At 39.7% G+C, this 23,585-nt stretch overlaps 1 protein-coding gene across 2 annotated transcripts in view; it reads right to left on the minus strand.

The window, feature by feature from the left end:
* Positions 1-23,585, minus strand: part of CERS6 (ceramide synthase 6) — a 108,496-nt gene that overhangs the window by 20,342 nt on the left and 64,569 nt on the right. For both annotated transcript variants that reach the window (XM_071747448.1, XM_071747447.1), the window contains 4 exons: positions 13,644-13,694; positions 11,905-11,997; positions 5,250-5,378; positions 1,135-1,241 (listed from right to left, as the gene is read on the minus strand). In XM_071747448.1, coding sequence (XP_071603549.1) covers positions 1,135-1,241; positions 5,250-5,378; positions 11,905-11,997; positions 13,644-13,694 — 380 coding nt within the window. The remainder of the gene's footprint in view (positions 1-1,134; positions 1,242-5,249; positions 5,379-11,904; positions 11,998-13,643; positions 13,695-23,585) is intronic.

Raw genomic sequence — 23,585 nt, forward strand, 5'->3', positions numbered from 1 at the left:
CTCAACAGGAGCTGGCAGTGCACTCATGCAGCTCAGAAGACCAACCCTCTCCTAGGATGCATCAAGAGGAGCATGGCCAGGAGATAGAGAGAGGTGCTTCTCCCCCTCTACTCTGCTCTTGTCAGACCCCACCTTGAATACTGCATCCAGTTCTGGTGTCCCCACCACAGGAAGGACACAGATCTGTTGCAAGGAGTCCAGAGGAGGGCCACAAAGATGATCCAGGGGCTGGAGCACCTCTGCTACAAGGAGAGGCTGAGGGAGCTGGGATTGTTCAGCCTGAAGAAGAGGAGACTCTGGGGGGACCTTCCTTCCAATATCTAAAGGGAACCTACAGGAAGGTTGGAGAGTTACTTCTCGTAAGAGTGTCCACCAATAGGACAAGGGCAAATGCTTTTAAACTGAAGAAGAATGGGTTTAGACTGGATCTTAGGAGCGGTTCATCGGTACAAGGGTAGTGAGACTCTGGATCAGACTGCCCAGAGAAGGTGTGGATGCCCCCTCCCTGGAGGTGTTCAAGGCCAGGTAGGATGAGGCTTTGAGCCTGTCTAGACTAAGGTATCCCTGCCCATGGCAGGGACGTTGGAGTAGATGACCTCTAAGGTCCCTTCCAACCTAAGCCATTCCATGATTCTATAATTCTTTGTATGTATTATACAGCTTCCCTATGACTCCAGCATAAAGGAGGGATGGAAAAAGAGTAGCCTTCAGTATTGGATTCTGCAAGGCAGTAACATCCTTATGCTGATTCAGTAGGACAGACTTTCCTTATCTCACAGGTTTTTTTAAGCTGAACATACTATAAAGTGTGTACTGAAAGCGAATGAGAAGATTCTAGCTTCAAGCTTAGCCTCTGGTCAGTGTCTTCAGTGACTTATATTACACTAACTTCTTGTCAACACAGGCAACAGACTGCTAACCCACTTAGCAGTCTCCAACCCTGTTCTACTTTAAAACCATTAGAACACAATGACACCCTGGAAAATAGGCTATTTAAACACCTGGTTATGTCTGAAACTCTCCTTCGTGCTTTGGGAAATAGAGTAATGTCAATGAATCATGTTCAGTTACAACACAGTTATTTCCAAGCTTGTTTGATGGTTAACATTTGAGGAAAATGATACACTTACTCACCATAAGGGGTATATGCCAAGTCTACTGACAATGAAGACAATGGCAAATGTAAGGAACAGAAGGTCACTCAGTTTTTGACACTTGCAATAGTTTGCCATTTTGGCAGCCTGTAAAAGAAAGAAATGTCTGTTTACTACTGTGAGGACAACTGAGTTTTCTTGTATTGTGTTCATGCTGTAAGAAGAAGAAATTAAATTTTTATGAGATTGCTACCATTTTCATTGGGTCACCTCACAGTGACCTGGTAACTCCTCTCCACCATGGAGGTGGAAAATATCTTGCCAGAAAAAAACCCAGACTACAGAGTGTATTTCACATTTTTTCCTTCCCCATTAGATTTCCTTTTGAAATCCTACAATTTCAGATTCACATAACTATTCTAAAAGCTCTTGACCCCCATTGTGTTTATGCTGTCTTTGTCCCTAACCTCTTTACATACCTGTCTCTCACCTTTCCAGTATGCTCAGCTTACATTTTCATCTTCCTCCTGCTCCATGCTCTCTGACCTTCTAGTGCTGTTATATATAAACTCTGTCTCAAATCCTCTGTTGTTCTCCATATCCTGTGTTCTCCTACAGTATCTCTTCTCCCTTTCTGGACTATGTAAAACAGTTTCTACCTCTATGATCATAACCCTTCACTTCAAATCTTTTTTCCAAGGCTCTCTTCCCCTCTTTCCAATTTTTAATTTACAACTCGTTGCCCTACACCTATTTCAATATGCTTCTCTCATTTGTCTTCATGCAGTCTTTAACTCTTGCTTAGTGAAGAAGTCTACTAATTACACTTCACTCAAATGGCTCATTAAAACACTGATCTTCCCTTCAGTTTCTTTGCCCTCTTCTTCCTGAAGAAAACACCATGTGCAAGCAAATTTGTTTGAAAATGTCTATACCTTTTTCAGTGATCTTGCATGTCAGCAGTTACTCATTTTAAAACATCTGCTTCAAGGCAGGGACAGTCTTTATGCTTTCTGTTAAATGTATCCAGACAGTCACTGCACAATGAAGTGTATGGAAAACCTGATTTAGTGTCCACTTCGAAGTTTATTCTGAGGGGCCCCATATTCACCTCCCATACTGAGAAGATGCTTAGTTGTGCAGACTTTCCAGAGGGCTAAGAGGGACCAAAATTACAATAACTAGGCATACAGAATACTATTCTGAATGCAGAATTCAAAACAGAGAATTGTCTAAAATGGCAAGAGACACTCTTGCCTTCTGTCTGTTTTTTTGGTACAAATACATTGAATCTTAAAGAGCTCAGTGCTCATGTCAGACAATCTGTATGCCAAAACCAGCTCTTGGATGTTACATAATGTCTGCAACATTTCCACTCTAAATCTGAATATCCTCACTAACAGAAAACAAGGAAAACCTCTAGTGTTGAAAAGAAAATATAACCCTTCAGAATCAGCCCTGTGTTCTATAGTGGACACAAATGAGTCTCCCAGCAGTTTTTACTTACAATCTGGTTTAAGGAAAAGAGAACACTTTGGTGCCAACATGCAATGCAGAAGACTTACTAACACCTTGGTTTACAGATGATTGAAAGCTCAAATAAGAATTTTGGATGCAATTCTACGGTGGCAGTCTAAAAGAGATGGTTTCACAGTGTGTGGAGCTGATATTGCTATAGCAACTTACAGTAGTATCATGCCATTTCTTAAAAACAGTACAGCTGTTGGGTCACCAGTTCTCAAATAACAAATCTACAAATTAGATTGATAAGGAATGACTACAGAAAAAGGGAAAGAGCATGTTGTTAGATGGAATTGGGACACCTAAGACAATGCATCACAGTTTTCAAAGACTAAAAACCATTAATCCATCTGAATAATCCAGCTCTTCCAGATACTCTTACTAGTCTATTTAAATCCATTTATTTTACAGTGCAGCCATTGGCCTTAGTCTGAAACATCCAGTCCCTTCTCTTTTAGAAAAATGTGCTAAGAGATATCTGAAACCTGACAGGAAAGATTCAGGTTGACCTCTTAGCTATGTGAGGCTCATACACCAGAAGCATACTAAATTGGCAGCTAGTCATGTCCAGACACTGGCATAAAAAATGACCTGGTGTTCATTACTTGAAGCTGAAAAGCCTCAGTGTCTCCAAATAGGTGGGATCTTAAGTACTTCAGCAGATTATATTACAGTGTTTCCAATCCACAAACTGTACAGCAGTACAAGACCCTTTAAAAAACTTCTCTGGGATTCTGAATGTTGCCTCTGTAGTCTGGATTTCATCTTAAGCTGATGTAATGTCCTCCTAGGAAAGCAAATGACTTGACATTTGGTCTGTCCTGCTGTGGCTAGGATGCTCTGAATATCCAAGGTATTTTCACTCAGACCTAAGACCATAGCTGTGTATTTCTGAAAATCCTGCTATAACTATTCTTTAGCAGCAGATATCTGAAGTCCTATGGAAAAACCTTACCTACCCTATTCCTACTGCCTTCTACAATGAGAACAGCAACAATGCTGCATTCCAGATTTCCACTGGACATGTTTCATTATGAAATGTGGCTTCTGGAAACAGAGGCACAGCTGACTATCGTGGCAAAATACTTTACCAGCTTCTTTTGCAGTTCAGTAACTTCCTTCCTCTGCACTGACTTTTCCCTCAGAAATGTCAGCAGTGTGCAGGAGTCCATCTTTTCTCAGACAACACCAGGGCTGTGACCCACTGCCCTAGTAGAACATAGGCTGTCGACTGAGTCAGAATGGCCCTTCTATTAAATGCTTCTCAGGAACTGATTCTCTTCCTTATGCTTTGAATGGCTTTGGTATTTCCAGTCAGAAGAGACTGAACAAATTAACTATAAAGACCACTAAAGTATGTTTCTCATGGGGAAGCATATTTGCTGAGTAAAATTTTGCTGAGTAAACCATAGGAGAATGCCACCAGTTGCTTTAGCCAGTGAATGAACAGAGGAATCAAGAAAAAGTAAGTATCTCACTATGTTCAAGGTAAGGTTTCAGCTCGCCTATTACAGCTGCTCTCCCAGAGTGGTTTCATAGTTCCACAGGCACTTGCCTGATCTGGAATGAACACTGTGAAGTACATCTGTCTGGTAGTGTGAAAAGAGGAATGAAAAAAGTGTGGGTGAACTCACAGCTGGCAGAATGGATCTACACACATTGCTAAAAAAGAAAAATAAACTTGCAAAGATGTAATTCTTTCTAACAGGAGAAATCCAGCTTTCTTTTTGCTTTCTACCTCAGGCACACAGGGCCTTCTAGCTTAAAAAAACCCATAAAAATTAAACAGATTTACAGCAGTGTCGAATCAGAATGGCAGGGTTTTGATTCAGCAATAGGTGACTCATACAGTAAGACTATGTTCCTGCATAACAGGATTCCTGCAACTAATTTAGAAAAAAATAGTTTCTGACAAAACAGTAATTGACTTTGGTTTTATCCTGATGGAGAGTTCACAGACATTCTCGTTCTCAGTATCACCCAGAGCTGTCTGAAAACTGATGCAGATACAGGATGACATCTCCAAACCGGCAGTACAAAAGTTACAGACAATCTTAAAAAAATTGTAATCATCCCTTCTTCTCCAAAGATAACTGTTTAACACCAGCATCTGAATGTCAAGGCACAGAAACCTGGAAAATCCTGGATACCAGAGGTATCCCATGCCTCTAAGTTGTTCAGCACCCTCACCCAGAAAAGCACAGCAGAATCAAACTGTGACATTTTAATTCTTTCAGAGACAGAGTTCATCACTTCAGAAGGGTCAAGAATCAGAATCTACCATGCCACACAGTCATCACTTTCCAGATTTTGCAACTTTGAGCTTTTGACTTTCCCATGTTATGTTTAAAATGTGTGTATAACCTTCTCTGGCTTGCAATGCATTACCAGACTCTGCTCTGTACAGGCAACCTATGAAGGGATAAAACAGATGAAGGTCACAAACAGGCACTGCTTGAACTGCAATGTATTTCAGCAAGTAAATGCACTATGTTAGTTGCCATTACCATCTAGAACTGGCCTCTTTGGTTAAGAAACACTGTGAATGGCAAATACATTCTACCTATATGACATGCTTGCTCTCAGAATAGTGAATACCATGTACAGACACTGAGGAGATACACATTAGCTCACCTCTAGAACAACATCGGCCGCATCATGGAGACATAAGGTCAAGGTTCCCACTCGTGTCAAATTGGTTACATATGAGAAGGTTATCAGGGTGACTGTTACAATGTGATGTGTAAACATGATGCCAAAATCCTAGAGCAGCAAGAAGCAGGGAAAAAAAACAAAACAAAACAAAAACCAATGAACCAAACAGTGAGATTCAGTACTCTTATATAAAAATGGATGGATGTTTTTTAAACTTAGTACTATGGTTATGTTATCTTAAGATCTTGCTATTTAAGTGCATTAAATATCCTGCTATATATTTCACTTAGACAGAATAAAATAATCATTGTACATTAGAGATGAAAAAGACTGTCAAAAGCTGGGCGTCTTATTTCACAGTTATTTAACCTAATAAAGTGAATATTTGTGGCTGAAGTTATTTTGAAAAGGCATGTGTACATACAATGCAAATTACATCATATATCTTATACACCAAGCAACATAAAATATGCAAAATAGCACACCATTCACAAGACTTCAAATAGCTACAAATGAATAGGAAACACATTTCCACCACGCAGTTATCAGCAGTCACCTGCCAAGGAAAGCTGAGGGCTTCCACAGAACTGAGAATTCCAGTTCCTATTTTTTTAGTTTGTTTTTAATGATGCTGCTTTATCTTTACACTATAAGAAAAGTCTTCAAACGAGCTGGTGCAGCTCCTTCTACTCAGATCTGATTTGTGGTTTCCCAGCTGATGCAGGCTCAGTGGTCTCCAGATCAGTGACTCTGAGTTGCTGAGCCTGCAAGTAACTTGTTTCTATTGCAAAACACTGGGAGCTCAAAGCTCCTGTAACATCCCAGTCCCAGACACATACCAAGGGGGAGGCAATGCAGAGAGAATGTCCATCTGCCTGGCCTGGACCCCCAGACTGATGACTGGGAGAACAGGACCTGCAGAGATGAGACTCCGCTGCAAGGCACCAGGTTGGTCAAAAAGAAGTCTTGCTGAGGTTTGTTGAACTACCCACACAGCTTTCAGAATGTGGTACAAAAGCCCTGAAGAAAAGATCATGATGCATGGCTTGACTGGGGAGTTTTGCCATGCACTGGGAGCACTGGGAGCTACTACCACAGCTCACAGCAGATCTCTCTCAGGTGGGGCTGTCTGAAGGGAGAGTTCTGGCAGCCGGATGCAGTAGCTCCTCCAGGCAGCCTCCTTGCCTGCATCTTGGGAGGTGACATTTGGCTTTCTGCCAGCTTTCATGAACCATTCCTGGTGGTCTTCAGCTAAGTAGCCCATAGCAGAGAAACCAAAACTGAGACCCTGCAGTCTTTAGAGAGGCAGCAGCTGGAGTGCAGAGACTGAAGGGCAGGAGAGTGCTGGTGAGCTCACAGTAACACAGGGGCAGCTCCAGAAAAGCAGCAGCTACAGCTACCAATTGTCTCTCCAACACTGGGAAGAGTAACAGCCCAGAGTCACTCCTGGGGACCTCTGTGTCCCAGTGTACCTCCCTTCAGGAATGCAGCAGACAGCAGGCACCTCTGCTGTCAAGCATTTGCACTGACACTGCTTCTCAATACCAGCACTCATTTTCACTGCAATGTACATCTGGAGACCATGGAAAAACATGCAGCTTGAGCAGTTTTGCTAACAGAACAGGACAGGACCTCCTCCCAGAACTGCGTCCTAGCCCGGTATACACCCAACATTTCTCAGCCAGATTATTTGGTCCCCAGCAGTGCAGAGCACAATCAAATACATTCAGCAGTTATGTCAAGCCATTCCTTTAAATCCATTTTCTTGAAGCAAACTGAATGAAAGCAGAATTAAAGGCTGGTTTGCATCCTAACAGTCTTAAGGGAAAGCAGGGGTATGGCATCATAGTCATTTCAGTAACCACAAACCCACACATGGAGACCATTTTACCATGCCATGATCAAAGCAGCAAAGCACCTACCTTATTCCTCGGGATTAGAAGCAAGCCACTAGTTTTGCCATATGGCCATACGACAGCCTAGCTCTTTACTTGCTTCAGCTGCAAATGCTAGGGCACTATTCCTGATTTTCCTTCGTCCTTCTAACTACAGTTCCTTTGGCATACAGGCAGTTCAAAAAGGGGAAGAAGCCAAGTAGAAAATCCTCGTCTGCTTTTATAGCTGACACATCCATATTCTACAAATATAATATTTCTAGTCCCTCTTGGAAACTCTTCAAGGCATTCCTGACAATATGGAAATTCGGATTATTCCTAAGCAGGCATAATTCTCTTGGGCAGCAGTATTCTGTACTTCTCCATGAATCTACCTTCAGAAATGCTGTCCAGAGAACTACTTTCCCTGATAATGTTTCTTAAAAGAGACAGTTATCTGACTGCCAGCTCTGAAATGGAGATTCTGGACTGAAAATTGTTGAGAGAAGTAGCAGTCATATAAATAAGACTACTTTTGTTATTTAAGTTCTTTCTTTCCTGTTTACAACATTTCTTTGCATCACTAATTAATAGTATGCTTTGAAGGTGCTACCTGTTAGTACATAAGGGTGATGAATGGAAGTTAATGGTACAAGTCCCCTTAATGTCAAGTAGTACTTGTGTTCCCAGCTTACTCAAGCACTTTCATCCATACAGACGGATGGGCAGAAGAGTGGGTGCAAATAAATGGCCTTTTTTTTTTTTTAATATATTTCAAATTTGATGCATGTGCAAGATGCACTTATTTACAGGAGATATGAAATCCCCAGTTGTAAATGCTGAAAGATACCATGTGCCATTGTCATGAAAATATGTGGCTAAGAATAGGAAAAGAACTGACACAGTCAGTGTGAAGAATACCTGGCAGACAATGGAGAAACCCCATGGGGCTCAACTTGTAGACAAGCCCTCTGGAATTAGAGCTTCTGCTACTACCCACATTAGTTTAATATGACCCACTCACTGACCAAGCTGCCAAGTGGCCTTGGAGCATTAGCATCACTGAGGGGCAAAATATCATCTTCATTAGTCACTCCAGCTTCTGGAAATGAACTTCAGCAAGAAAGAGCAGTACCACCAGCTAAAGGTTTCAACTATTACAATTCTAGTAAAGGTCTGCTAATGTACACAATCTAAATTCCTTTCCTCTGAAACAAAAGAAATCAACTCTATGACCTTTTTTTACTGCCTTCGGAGCAAGACATCTAGGATCAAGATTCAGTGAAATAGAGCATAAATTTTCTAGAATCAAATGGGAATATGCAAGAAAATTAGCAGCTACAGATGATTTTACTCTGGGGATGAGTGAACTGTTGTTCTCTAAAACAAAACAAAACCACAGAAGGTCTAGGAATTGCCAAAAGTTTGAAACTTAAAGGTGTAAATTCATAGATAGGTCTCCTAGATCTTCTACAAACCTGTTAAAACAATGACTAAATATAAATTTTATACATTCCATTAAATATACATGTCAAATATTTTTCTAGTAAACAATATTTCAGATTTCCAGAAAGCATGTAAATAAGCCTCACCATTTTTAAAACTCAGCAGGGGCTCAAGAGAATAAAAATGTTCCCAGATCTGATTTTTTTTCTGTGTTTTACAAAAGATAAGTGTGGGAAGCTGGATAAAGATGATAAACCCCCAAATTGTACTAGGTTACAGTCTTTGAAAATGAAAAACCTCACGGGTAGAGCATCATTCCAGCAATGTAGTAGATACTTATGAAGCAATCAGCGTGCCATAACAGAACCATAAAAGTTAATCTACTCAGTATGCTGCCTTAATGCCAACAGTATGTGCAACAGTCTAAATAGTTTGCTTCCACCTCTTCAGCCAAGCAAACATAATCTGGTGGAATTTATAACACCTAAGTAAAGATAAATATGTATTTGAAAGTCAGCCAACCAACTGGAAGTCATCTTAAAGTAATGAATTTTCTATTAGAGAAGAATAAAACAGAGATGGAAAAGAGCAAATATATTTCTCTTGAGCTGCAGTGAGTAAAAGAGCAGCACTGAGGTTAGGCCAATGCCAACTGCTGGAGCTGCCAGCCCAGATTTGATCATCCCAGACTACCACACAGTCCCTGCTGAATTTTAACTATCTAAAATGATAACTAAGTCTTAGATACAAGTATTCCTCTCACTTTAACAGGAAAACATCAACAGGTTTCTCTGGCTGAGAACTGTTAATGTGCTCTGTATAAGATGTCATGAATTATTGCAACAGCATCTGATATTAGCTAGAAAATTTCCTGCTTCTTCCAGTTAAACAGCCTTATTTCACATGGGCACCATTTCACACATTGCCTATTGGGTTCATCAAAATGCTTCCATATTTTTTAAACTAAACCTGCTCTTTAAGAGAACTATTATGGTGCTGCAAAAGATGGTGTTTCTGTGATGCTTGTACTATTTTTGTCAACAATTGTAAGCTCTCAATGCTAACATTTTTCAGCTCACAGGTTTCCTTGACAGCTTGCACTTTCCCCTGGCCACAGACCAGTTTTAGTCTGTAACCCCTGGGCATGATTGTATTTCTGTGGTCTCATCTTCCTATTATCAACTTTGCTTACACTACAAAAAGAACTGTCTTCACAGCTCAATCTGCTCACTGATCTAATAGTTTTTTATAAATACGGCATCTCCACTGTCTCCTGCAGGGTGCTTATAATGAAGGGATTTTGACTTGCTATCATGGCACTGCAGACACTGTGCTCCTGCTCTCTGCTGGACACTGGACATTCTCAGACACAGCAGATGCATGGGACACTGCTTTGATCTGATGCTCTGAGATCAAGCTCTGCAAATCTGAAGCAGAGGTGTTACTTTAGCTGTTAGTGACCTACTTCCCCACCTCTATCTCCTATTCTATTTCCAGAGTAGATTGCTCAAAGCCTTCCTTCTAACAAGTCATTTATATATAACTTAGGCAGACTTGCAAAAGATTGTTTGCTTGCATCTGTACTACAGACAGGATCAGGCTTTAGCTCTGCTCACCTCAGCAATAGGAATAAACTCTCCAAGTCATGAGAGGAAAAGCTGTAGCATTTGGTCCTGAGATGTATTAAATGAGAAAGGTATTACTGACCCTCCTGCTTCAGCACAGAACCTGGATGCTATGCAGGCAGCCTTCACTTTTCACATAAGCAAAGCCACTAGCCAGGAATCCATTGAATACTCACTATGCATTGTACTGCAAAATTTCAGCAGTGTTGCAATTGCAATGTTCTTACATTTTTCTCTCCCTCAAGGGGTACACAAAGAAAACCAAATATAACCAACGGGACAGTGCAGAGGGATTAATATGAATGTAGGGGGACTGACTGGACACAATACATTCCTGCAGCAATAACCTGAACAATTCTATGAAGTTGCTGCAGAGGTTTGGTTTTGGTTCATACATTAGCAAATGGCTGTTCAGAATTGCTGGCACCTGCATCTTACATACATTAGTCAATGTTAATCTCAATTTAAAATCATCTCCACTGTCATAAAGCTCCACTGGGCACAGTTCTTGTGCATCTCTGTTTTTTGAAACAGTAAAGTTGTACTCATTTCAAGCTCACGGTTAACAGAACATTTAGCACCTACAGCAAGGGATTTATATGTATTCATCCTGGATTGCTTGTTTTGTTCACAATTTACCCTCCAATATGAATTTAAAACTTGTGGATGTCTTAATGAAATTCCTGCTTCTGGAAAAACAGGAAATTCAAATAGAGGGGTTTTCCTGTCTGTGTATCTCTGACAAAAGACTCCCAGGAGTCACTGTGGTTCCCAATAGCAGATAAGCTTACTCAACATGTACTGGATCCTTCATTTGCTCTTTTTAGAATTACGCTCCTGCAAAAATTCTACTAAAAGGAATTTTTTTCCATTAGCATACTTTACAACCATTTAGTTACATGACAACAGAAGCAGGCACATAAAAATATTATAAACTACTTCCAAACATTTTAAACCAATAACTTTGCAACATTAAAAACCCTGCTCAATGTTATTAAAGAATGAATGTTGTGCTGCCTGTTCTGTGATGATGGATGAGCAATCTCTTTGGAAGAGAACTTGGATGAAGGAAAATGGAACAGACTGCTACTGCTACTGGAAAAATGTTTTTTGCTGGCCTGAGTTTTATTTTCTTGACTAATAGCCTTCTAATAGTCATGCCTAGACACTTGAAATTTCATAGCCATAAGGGTAAGATTAAATGTAACATCACTTTTTAATAAACATATCCCTGTTTTCACTATCCCTTTGTAGAATAAATTGAAGGCTCTCATAGATTTTATCAAAGTGATACTGTGAATTTATGAGGCACTCTTGCTCTCTCATTGATATTTCATCTTTTAACACTTAAAAGAAACAGTACATCTTCTAGCTAAAACTAGATCTTCAATTCCATTCAAGTGACTGTATGAAAGCAGGTTTTTTTGGTTGATGTTGTTTTCCCTTGAGAATTTGATTGCTCCAGTAATCAAACACTTTTGAAAGTGCAGAAAAACCCCACATCATAGTAACAAGGAACAGAGTAAGATAAGCAGTTCAACACCAGTTTCTCTCTGACAAATATCTGCTAGAGGTGGTGACTAGAAAGAACTGTATTCCCAGTTCACTGCACAGGTAATACATGTATTCTTTAACTCATGAAAGATACATGCTTAAAGGTTTCAATGTTTTTATTCTAATTGTTCTTACCTTTCTTTTGATGTCAATGAATTGAGAAAACATTAAGGACCAGTAGAATGACAATTCAACTATGTAGTAATAATGAAGGTCAGGCATCAGCGGCTGAAAGATGGAGATGAGAGGAGGTTAATAGACATTACTGGCTATTGTGTAGGACTGTACCTGACATTACAGACAGGTGAGGGCCACAGAGGACATGCTTAATCACAGGGGGATTATTGAATTATACATATGCATCCTATGTAAGAAAAGTGATGATGGTTATCTCTTTAAAACTTTGATAGCTCCAGAATAACAAAGCTCCTGACCTACACTTATGTTTTAACCTTGACAGTATTATAATATCAAAAAAGTCACGATGTTATCTGTTCAGAATCTAGACTTCTAAATTCTGAGTACTGTTTTCAAAGATTACTTAAAACATCTTGCTGTGCATCAGTAATGTGGGTTTAAAGAACAGGAAGCAAAAACATGCTAGAGCAGATAGAGAAAAGTAATGCTAGTATATAATCTCATCTGGTCATGATGAAAATGTTCTTAGCTTTAAACAGGGATCTTCCTAATATGAAAGCCTACTTATTTAACCATTTTCTGGAAACATGTTAGCATTTGTAAAGTAGAGAATAAAATAAATTTACTTTTGCATCGTGTTTCATATACAATATGGTGGCACAGATGTTTTAAAGTAAAAGAAATTAAAATAACAAGACAATAATTTATGCACAACTAAACCAAATCTATGTTCATTTCAAAGAAGGTAACTGGTGGCACACATAGACTGTTTAGCTTCCAGCCTAAGAGAGCCAGTCTTAGGACCTACTTTAATTTTGATGTGATTACTGCTAGTCATATCCTGTGCACTGGCACAGGGGAAGCTCCTGAAGGAAACTCCTGAGAGATAAGACAAACCATCTCTAGACCAGACTGCATTGGCACAACCATGCACCAGATCAGGGCAGGAGATGTTTCCATTATTAAGAGGCATTTCAGTTGCCTCTTTTACTCCCATTCCCTTTTGTAGATCAGTTCTTTTTCAGCTGAAGAACAGTCCTTAGATGCCCACTGAATACTCTTGTGGGTTATTTAAGCACAGACATATGCTTATGCTTTACAAAAATGTGTAGTGAAAATCAATCTTTTAAAGTCATTTTGAGACTGGAAAGTATGAAGAAAAATATTATCTGAAAGACACATAAAATCCTTATGATAGTGAATAGCCTTGGAGAAGTTGAACCTTCTTTTGTTGTAAGCTTCCATGAGGCCAAGACCAGATAGGCCCCATTTATCACTTACAGGAGCAAACCTACCTTCTCTTTACTGTCCTCTTGGACCACACCAATTGCCAGTCTTACCTTGTATACAGAGTAGCAACCAAGAACTATAATAGTTTTTCTTACCCTGTTGAATCTGAGACTTCGCTAAAACTTTCAGCATTCCCAGACCTTTGTAAAAAATGACAATTCTATCACCACTGAAGATCTCTGCTACATTTCTGTTACATTTCTCAGATCTGTTTTCAGATACTGTGCTTCTCTTCAAGAGAAGTGTGATCCACCTTTTACATCTTTATCACAAAAGCTATATTCATCTTTCTCATCCTAACTTAAACAAGATAGGGAGCATCTAGCAGTGTTGTGAAATGCTGAGTAGTCCTTTCTTGCTAACATTGTTGCAAAGCTCCACTGTAATAAAGAAAGAGCTCTGTGGAGCTGTCATGTTTGTTTTTTAAGCAGCATTGTAACTTTTACCTGATATGGATACCCGTTCCAGCACTGTCTGGTATTCCAGAGCCAGGGTGTCTGTGAGAGAGAGAGAGAAAAAAAAAAGCATATGGCATTGTAAGTGCATATGGTTAATACAAGTGAAGAACAAAAGTACAAGACCAACTTAAAATATTTAATTTTTGATTTTTTTGAAAACTGAATATCACAAGAGGCTCCTCCAAGTTTCACAGAATGAATTAGATCAACCTGCCTGTCCACAGAAATTTTTGGTTGGTGCACCATGATCTTGAATGATCATATTACCCTCTCAATAGCGCAGGAAATCTTGGCACTTGACTGCTCAAATTTTAAGGAATGTCCCTTGCATTTGCTGTTACAGAAAAGCCTCCTTCTATATCTTTCAGCCCAGCCACATCAGCTTAAGATAGAAAATCATACCTCCTGCTTTCCAGATGATAGAACTTGCTATCACATGGAAAATACTCTGATACCCATAGGCAACATGAAAGGTGCCATAGACAAATTCGTTGCAGCACACATCTACAGACTCTTGCATTGCAAAAAGCTGGGCAAACTAGAAGACAGGACTTGCAGTTATGTTATGCTCCCTGTTTCTTTGCTGCTTGCACAAGATTTATGCAATTATTTCTCTTTGAATACCAAAATAAAGCCTTTTTAAAATCTTCTTGTGCAAGCAGATTGTTTCTTTCAGAGTTTTAAAGAACTAACATCTAAAGCTTTTACCTCAATTTCCATGAATTTATATGGACTTCAGATGGAAAATATACGAGCAAGCCCTTCTACCCAAAATGCTCAACCTTGAAGGATTTCCACTTTGGGTAATAAGGACACGATCAAAGCAACATCCACACTTCCCTTTTTGTGCAAGAACAGCATCAACTTCTTGCAGATATGCATGACTTGCAAAGCTGCATCTCAGGGCCTGGCAGCATCTGGACTTAGAGAAGCACAAGTCTACAGTACAAGTACCCACTCACTGGGTGTCTCACCAAAAACATGAGAAAAATCTGTGGATTCAAGATCTTTGTGCCACTCTGTTATGTGGCTTTAACTGTTCTACATCCAAGTCTAAAGGGGGCAGAAATGATTAATAGGTCTCCTGAATTAATGGCACATATACTCTTAACAGCATTAAATGCTTCCACTATATTGCATCTTTTCGAATCAATCCTCACTGCACTAGAGACTGCATTGTCTTGTTGTCACCATCAGGTGGAGAAGTTCAGCTCAGGCAAAGCATAATTTCAAATCATGCAAAATACAATGGATGAATATCAAACCAAATAAAACGAACACTAAGCAGAAATTCAAAGCCCCAGGCTGAGAATCAGGCTAGTCGATTCTTTATAGTTAGGATGGATTTGTACCATTTCAAACAGAAGGGCCAGAATTATGCCCAATTCCAAATAATACTGGAGAGCTAATTGTGATTTGTCCCATAGAAGATCCTTACAGACTTTGTTGATTAACAGTACTATGATTACTAAAAGCTTTTCCTAGCTTTTGGAATGTGTCATTCACACAGAAAATAAGTGTTAAAAACGCTCCTGAAATGGGAATAATTCTTTCTGTAACCTGAGAAGTATACCAATATTTGAAGTAGCATACCTCCTTAAGTTTCTGATATGCCTCTCTTTTGAGAGTAAGTATGATTAAAACCAAACTTCTCTCTCTTTCTCTAGAAATAATTAATTTGAGAAATCAATCTATTTATTCACATATTTATTCTACAGTACTTATATAAGTGAATATTAACTCTGAGTTTTCATTTTATAGAAAAAAGTAGGCCTTTGGGAACAGTCACAACCCCCCTACAAGTGTTACTAATATACAGATTCTAAAATATTTCTGTCTGACAGCTGCCTAAATTAGATCCATCCAAACACTGTGGGATAATTCATAGTTTTAGCCAGGTTTGAAAAGCTGTAACTGTCTTTCACATATCAGATTCGGGTTGAGATAGGAGATGCTTCCTACCCAATTATTTTGCTACTAAATTACAGGTGCTAGCAAAAAATGCACATTTTTCTCTTTCAAATATTATGACACCTTATGGCTTCTTCAGAGAGATACTTGCTGTGGGAGCTGCAGATTCAGAGGTTTATGTGCAATTAAAATGCTGAATGCTAAATAAAACAGGCCTCACAGGAAGAACCCCCATAACCACAAAGCCTGAAAGGATACCACAAACTGACAAACAATTTAAGATATGCATTAAACCTCAAAGACCAATACATTGCAGAACATCTGCCTCTTCTGAAACACATAGGGCTTAGATGGCCATGCTCCCATCTCAAACAAAACTGAGTAGCAGTTTGGACTCCTAATGCCTTCTATGTGGGCAACAGTGGCTATGACAGCAGGGCACCTTTACCATTTTCTTACTCCTCTTTCCCCCCCAATCTCATCCTCCCCTGTCTTGCCTTGGCATCTCTGAACTGACCCTAACAGTTACAGCAGTGGGGGATTTCGTGCTTGCATACCCTGGAGGTTCTTACGAAAGAGGGAGAAAAAGAGCTTGGTTTAAGCACAGACTTCCCCTCTGATCTCCACAATGAACACTGTTCAAGAACGAACCTAATTTCTCTATGGTTATAGTTGGAGCAAGAAGCATCTTTTTTCAGTCCTTTGCAAACCACATGACTGTGGGATACTCTGTGTGGGTGTCACCAGAAAGGAGAGAACCTTAAAAAAGCCCCCACTGTCGGGAAGCATGATACCTTGACACACTGGTGAAGAGTGGGTTAATCAGAAGGACTTAATACTGACATTCTCAGGAATCACCTGGGCCCTGGATGTGCTGTCAGGATCAGGATACCTCTGTGAACTTCCTCACACTGGGCAAGCTCATGGTGGAGCAAAGCCCAGCCCTTTCTGAAAAGTCCATGATGGACAGGAGAAAAGGTCAGTGACTTAGCTTTGCAACAGATCCTTTGTTGAAAGACATAAAAAGTGTGCTACTGTTTCCACTGCCTGCTCAATACCTAAATTTCCATTTTACTTCTTGTTCTCAGTATATAATCTCTGAGGAAAGGAGGAACCAATGTGAGGAATGCAAAGAACCTGAAAAAAACAAAAAGGCCATTCTTAGCCTAAAAGCAGAAAACTAAAACCTTGAGTGCCCATTATGTCAGGCACAAAGCATCAGCCCTACAATGCTGACATCCTCCTTTAGAGACCCTAACAAGTTCAGATAGAAACCTGAGATTCACCTCTGAGCCTCTGTTGCAGCACCTAATCAGTGCAGTATCAATGAGAGAGTAAGATGATAAACAGCTGTTGAATCTGTTGCCATTTTCAGTATTAAGGAAAAAATCTCTATTCTTTTCATTTCCTTACAGGAATATCTGTAAAAAGCTCCATCAAATCCATCTCCAGCTCTTTGATTAAAAGGAGTAATTTTATAGAACTCCTACAGAAAGTAAACTTCTTTTGAGACAAGGAAATGACTAAAGATTTGGGGGGAAAAAAGGAACACATTATCTGATATGTCTGCATGCTTAGCCAGAAGCCTCAGATTGCTTTGCATTCATTGTCGCATTCACTTATCTTTAAAGGAAGCTTCTAATTGGGCCCTGGCTTTCAGAAACCCCAAAGCAATAAAGATCTGCATGTCTTGCTCGAAGTGCTGCTAGTAGATAGTATGTGAAAGGTCAGTTTTGATAGTAAATGGAGAGGAAAAAATTGTACTATCAAAAACCTTACATTTGTGTTCTGTTCCCTAGGCAGCTGATGTGGCTGAAAGGTATTTTTGTGTTTATTCTATTAGGGAGGCAATGGATGCACCTGATAAAGTATTATGTTAAAATGACAAGGTTAATTTTGGTTCATTATCCAGTAATAAAAAACCCAAGAATATCCCTCTCTCATCCATACATACCCAGCAGAAACACTGAGCACAGGAAGCTCACAAAGGACACAGGCTAGGTTTTCAGAGACAGACAAGAGCCATTCATCTCACCAGCAAGTACTTTCTCACAGTGTCAGGAACCAGCCCTCAGATGTGTCTGTGTCAGGCACATCATGGGTGTGAATTCCATGTACATTTCACAGAATCAGTCTGTGTCTGCAATTTTAAACACAGCTGGGTATGCAGGGCACATAGGACATAAAAATTTGCAAAATAGCTGCTTTTGGACAGCGAGTTACTTCCATGGTTCATTTCACTGCTACTCCACAGCAACTGAATAATTTTTCCTTTGCACCTACAACAACTAGAAACCCTAATACGCAAGTTGTATGCACGAGTATGGGTGTTTCTTTGCCCTTGGAAGTGTGAGCCTACGGATTAAAAAAAAATTTAATACGGTGTTGCTTGTAGTTTTCTTTTTGTAGTCCATAAACTTGAGACAAGCAAAGTACTGAAGAAACCTTGCACAAGTACTTCACTGCCTTATGACAGCAATACTCTGCTCTCTACAGAGCAGCTTCTGTCCTAGCATTTTGGAGTATTAGGTAGAGCTGTTACACACCTGACTTACTCATGACCACATGGGCATGCTGTAACTACCAAAAGGGTTCTTCCTAAATCCCCAGATAAGTAAGAAAAATCTTCTGACTTTTCCAGCAGATAAAATAAGCAATCTGCCTGCTGTTTTTATCAGAATACAGAATGTAAAAATCCAGGGAGATCATGAGAGATTCTCCACAATATCCTATTTAAAACAGATTTCAAGCCAAACTGAGACAACCTGAGCCCCCTCCTTCCTCCTCCTCCCATCCAAAAAAAAAAAAAAAAAAAATTTAAGCTGCTTTTGAAATTAGAAAACTTCAAACCTGTAAAACAGCACAACACAAAAACCTGATCATTTACTGTGTATATGCTCAACTACTCTGCAATCTGAAAAGGGTAAGATTTTATCTGCCTTGATTAATGTATTTGGATACAGCCATGGAGACATGATTTGTCTCCAACAGCTACAAATAATATTAAGTGGAACACAAACTAGTACTATGAATTAGTCAAGATAATTTAAACTTCTGGCAAAGTTCTACCCACCTCATTTAATTTGGGCTGATAGGGGCAAAGATGTCTCAGAGCATTCATATCTCTATTCTTATCAAGCTAGGCAGGTCCTTGCTCTTTATGGAAACAAGTGGTACAACTGAGGCCAGATTTTTCCCTCAGCACTTCCTGAACCCCCCCAAATGTTATGTGCAATTTTATCTAAGCCCTGGATCTAACATTTGCTGTCTGGTGCACATGTGTGAGGTATGAGATACACACACTCCTCCTCAACAGCAGCTGCCTTCTCCCCCCGCAGGCACAACACCTCCCCTGGCTCCTGCAGACCAACACCTCGCCAGATTCTGAGCTTCTCAGCTTATCTAAGAGTGCAAGTGTAACAGTAGAGGGTGAAGAGACTACAGTCTTTCTGCTGACTGCAAAATACATAAACACTTTCCATCTCTTTTTTATTAACCAGGAACTGAAAATTGCAGACTTCTAGTGAACAGCACCTTTCATAGCATCAGCAGGACAGTTATTCATAATTAACAGTTGTTCGAGGTTGTTGGGTTGTGAGGTGTTTGGTTGGTTTGGTTTGTGATTTTTTTGGGGTTTTTTTTTGTGGGTTTTGTTTTGGTTACTTTTTTTTTTTTTTTTTTTTTTCCTCCCCATTTGATCTTCCATGTGCTTAAATACCATCTCAGTGTTCAATATTTTCCCCAACCACGGCTATAGATTATAGCAATTTTTTTCTTTTTCAGTATATTAATAAGCATTCCTCTTGCACACCACTTAGTTGAATAAGCACTCACCCAGAGGGGAATTACTTAAATTGCTTGCTTGCTTTTTCTTTCTTTCTGCAACACCTGCATCCTCTTGGCATGGTATGCTGAACGGCTGCTGACATTAAAGATTCAGATTACCAGGCAGGACAAAAAGCATCCTTCTGTAGTTTCCTGTGCCAGGGGCTCTGTGTTCTAGTGTAAAAGTTAATCCACTCATATATGGTAGAACCAAAACATTTTCCAATAAATTAATCTTAGATGCAAATTCCATAGTGGGTTTCTTTCATCATCTTCTTACTCAGCTCAGTGGGGATAGGTGTATGTATAGATTACTGCAGCTTCTCTCTTAAGGAGGGTACATACCCATGAAAACATTTGCTTCTGCATATAATGTACAAACTAATACACTTTTCTCCCTCTTAACTAGAGCACAACTCCTTGGTACTAACTGCTGTAAAACAAGTCGAAGTCTTTTTTAATTTTGACACATTTTTCTCTTCAATAGAAAGAAAATGACACTCATCCTTATTTTCCTCGATTTTTACAAGAAAATACTGTTCTCTATAAAGGAACAGCCAGAACGTTCCTACTCAGCTTTTCAAAGTTTCTATCATGTTCCTCTCTGTGTTCCTGGCCTCCACAGGCTTCAGATTGATGTCTTGGATATTTTCTCTGATTACCTAGAAATTTATTTTTTTCTTCCTATCCTCTGAAAAATTCCAGGGTCTGAACCATGTGAACATCATCCCTTGTTACAGCTGTATTTGTTTTGCTACTACTTAAGCATTTCTCATGCTAAAGTCTCACCAACTTAAAAAACACCTGAAACAGTTTCCAGTCTCTACTGGCTGCTTGGGACTGGCATTGAGGGCAAATCCTCAGCAACAAATTATGCCAACAGCACTGGCTGGTATTGCTCTCAGAAAGATGAACTGCAGAAAAAACTGACACTGCAAGCACCAGTGTTTAGCCACCTACACATCAACATTAAGTATAGTTCCCTCTACCCATAAAAATCACCAATTTCTGACAAAACACCATGCTGGGAATGAAAAGAATTCAGCAAAACAACAAAATCTGTAACTACAATTTTACATCAACTTCTCTATGTTCTTCCTTCTAGTGACTGGTGATTTGGTTTGGGAGGCAGCTGCTTCTCACACCAGGAATGGCATTTTCATAAATTCTTCACAGACCCAAACAGTCACTCATAATCTTGGCACAGCTGACAATAGAAGTGATACACTGTCAAATGAACCTCCTGAGGTTCTCTTCTCATATATTGTGGCTAGACAAGCTGTCACAAGTTTCTACAGAACTGGTTTTCTCTAGAGCTTAGTGCTTTGTGTCTGCAGAAATGAGGTGTTAGGAAAAATGATTCTGCAAGGAAGAATGCCCAGCCTTGCCATCAGCAATCTGCACTGCTGATTTCCAAACATAATTAAAAACGATCCTTCTACTATTCAGAAACTATAAAATATACAGAAGGACACATAAAAGGTGCCAAGATTAACAACAATCACCGGAAGATGCACTTGACATTTTAAATGGAGATATATGAATGTGCACAAAAATATTTTTAGAAAAATAGATTAATTCAAATTTGGATTTATTTACATAAAATGATCTCCATAAAGGCAGCATAAGCTACAGGCACCACATACATCCACTTCTCCCTTATAAAATCTGATGTGCAGAGGTCTAGTGTTTATGTCTTGTGCTGATAAAGAGAGATCTTAGTGTAACCTTCCAGTATCCCCAGGGGGCTACAAGAAAGCTGGTGAGGGACTTTTTAGGATGTCAGGTAGTGATAGAACTGTGAGGAATGGATTCAAACTAGAGGAGAGGAGATTTAGATTGGAAGTTAGGAAGAAGTTCTTCACCATAAAGCTGGTGAGACACTGTAACAGGCTTCCCAGAGAGGTGGTAGAAGCCCCATCCCTGGAAGTTTTTAAGGCCAGGCTGGATGGGGCTCTGAGCAACCTGACCTAGTGGAAAGTGTCACTGTCCATGACAGGGGTGAACTAGATGATCTTAAAGGTCTATTCCAACCCTGAAAATTCTATAATTCTATGATTCCTGATGCCTGATAACACTTCAGTGAAACCAAGCAGCTGTAAACCTGCAAGTTTTACATCTGTCTTGGTTTGCTGTATTTTGTTGGTTTTTTTTTTAATCACAGAGCCAGACCACATCAATTAGCCTAGAATTTGCATCTAAGAGGGCATTTATGAGTTTATTTTATTAAAGCAGACAACACACAATAGTAGCTCTGGAACTAGTTTGTAAAGGCAATGTTGAGGTTCACACTTGATGAACCCTATATTGGCCTTTAAGAAACAAGCAAAAATCCCAAGAGCAAATTATAAAAAAAATAAATAGGACAGTTCACCCCTGGCAACCACTGCAGAACTGCATGATTTCAGGGTACTCTAATTTTCCTGCAGGATGCAGCTTCAACAAAGCTCCAGGGTTTCCAGTACTCTCAGCTCTGATACTACAGTTACTCAAAGACATATAGGAAAGTAGTTTATAATTAAACCCATCATTAAACATCTAGTTTCTGTAATTAGAGTTCCAATCTGTGGCTGGGAGAGGGCACGTGTCAAACTTTGGCCAGCTGCTGACTTCCATGCCATGTACTGATAGGAACTGTTTTCCACATCCTTTGTCATACTCCTGACGTGGATTTTTGGAAACCCCCCAGGGAGCTGCTTTCTTTTGCAGGATACATCCTGTGTTTTACTGACATATAACATGCTCCATTGTTGCATGCTACCCACTAAGAGTTGACTTCTTATAATAACAAAACATCATCTCCTTACTAAGTGAGCACTGAGGTAGAATTTCACACACAAAACCCAGATTTTTAAGACTGTTGTACTTATGAACCTACACTGCCTACTGTAAAACAGTTGTATACAGAAAAAACAAACAGAAGTCTCCTACACATTACACTCCTCTGTGTGCTGTGTTTTCCTCTGCCTTTGCATAGGCACAGTGCAGCAAGGTCTCAAAATTATCCCTAACTCTCTGAAAATGATAAAGTTATTGCTGGTGAGGAAGCCTTAAGGCAGTGAACTGAACTCCTCTCTCTCAGTGCTTCCACTGAAAGCTTGAAAGAAGAGGTGACTTCTTCTAAATACAGAGACACCACAAAGTCCAACCTGATGACCAAAGGAGCAGAGCTCCTTCCAGACAGGTTTCTGGAGCAGGTTGGCCAAAAGCAACCCATCTTCAACCACAACAGTGTGCTGGTCACTAGACAGCACCCATTTCTAAGCACTTCAGTCACTGGACACAGCTAAACTGAGGCACAACCCTAAGCAATGAGTAAGAACAGACTAAAGTAGCCTCTTCCCCTCTCACTACTGCAACCGCTGCATTTTTTTGAGATTAGTGCATATAAACTGCACCAGGTCAATTCACATGCAGGGCTACAGGTGTCTTTTCTGCTAAACTACTTCTTGGTGTTTATAAGGCCACAAGTAGCAACTTATGCCTGGAAAAAGTCCAGTGAGAAAATCTGTCATACTCTATTTTTCTCAAACTGAATGAGAGCGGGGGAAATGTTAATTATTGTAATATAAAAATACAGTTTGCAAGGAATTATTTCCTGCTCAGTTCTATGTCAGTGGCCATGATAACATTTACTTCACTAGAGCAGAGGAAGCTGGCCAAAACAATTTCGCAAAACTTTAAAAATGTCTAAGTCTACATAAAATTTTATGTCCAATTCCACTTTGTTTTTCCTCTTTTCCTCCAGCTGAGGAAGCACACAGATCCAAACCTTTCATTGCTTCCATTTGTCATCCTCCAGTGGATCTTTTCAGACATAACGTGTGTTGTCTTTCTGCCATCAATCTATTAAAACAACTAGCAATAAGAGTGGCTGGTAGAGATGAGAGCAGAGGAACTATGCTTATAACTGCTAATTTTTAATTAAGATTTAGTACAAAACCATAAACAGCAAATTGGGCACATAAAAACCTAGAGTAACTGGGTGAGAAGAGAGAATTTGCTCTCCCTAGTTTCCTTGAGTTCGCAAATCTTGGGGAAATAAAACCCAAAAACCCCTGGTGAAAATCTCTCAGTCACAGATGAGATAATAACAATTAAAAACAGAAACAAAACTCTGAACCAGATTTGAACTTAAAGCTGTATTTTCCCGTGCTAACTTCTGTTGTTCAACAGCCAATAGCCGAGACCATC

Source organism: Heliangelus exortis, chromosome 6, assembly GCF_036169615.1.
Source record: "Heliangelus exortis chromosome 6, bHelExo1.hap1, whole genome shotgun sequence".
NCBI classification, from domain to species: Eukaryota; Metazoa; Chordata; class Aves; order Apodiformes; family Trochilidae; genus Heliangelus; species Heliangelus exortis.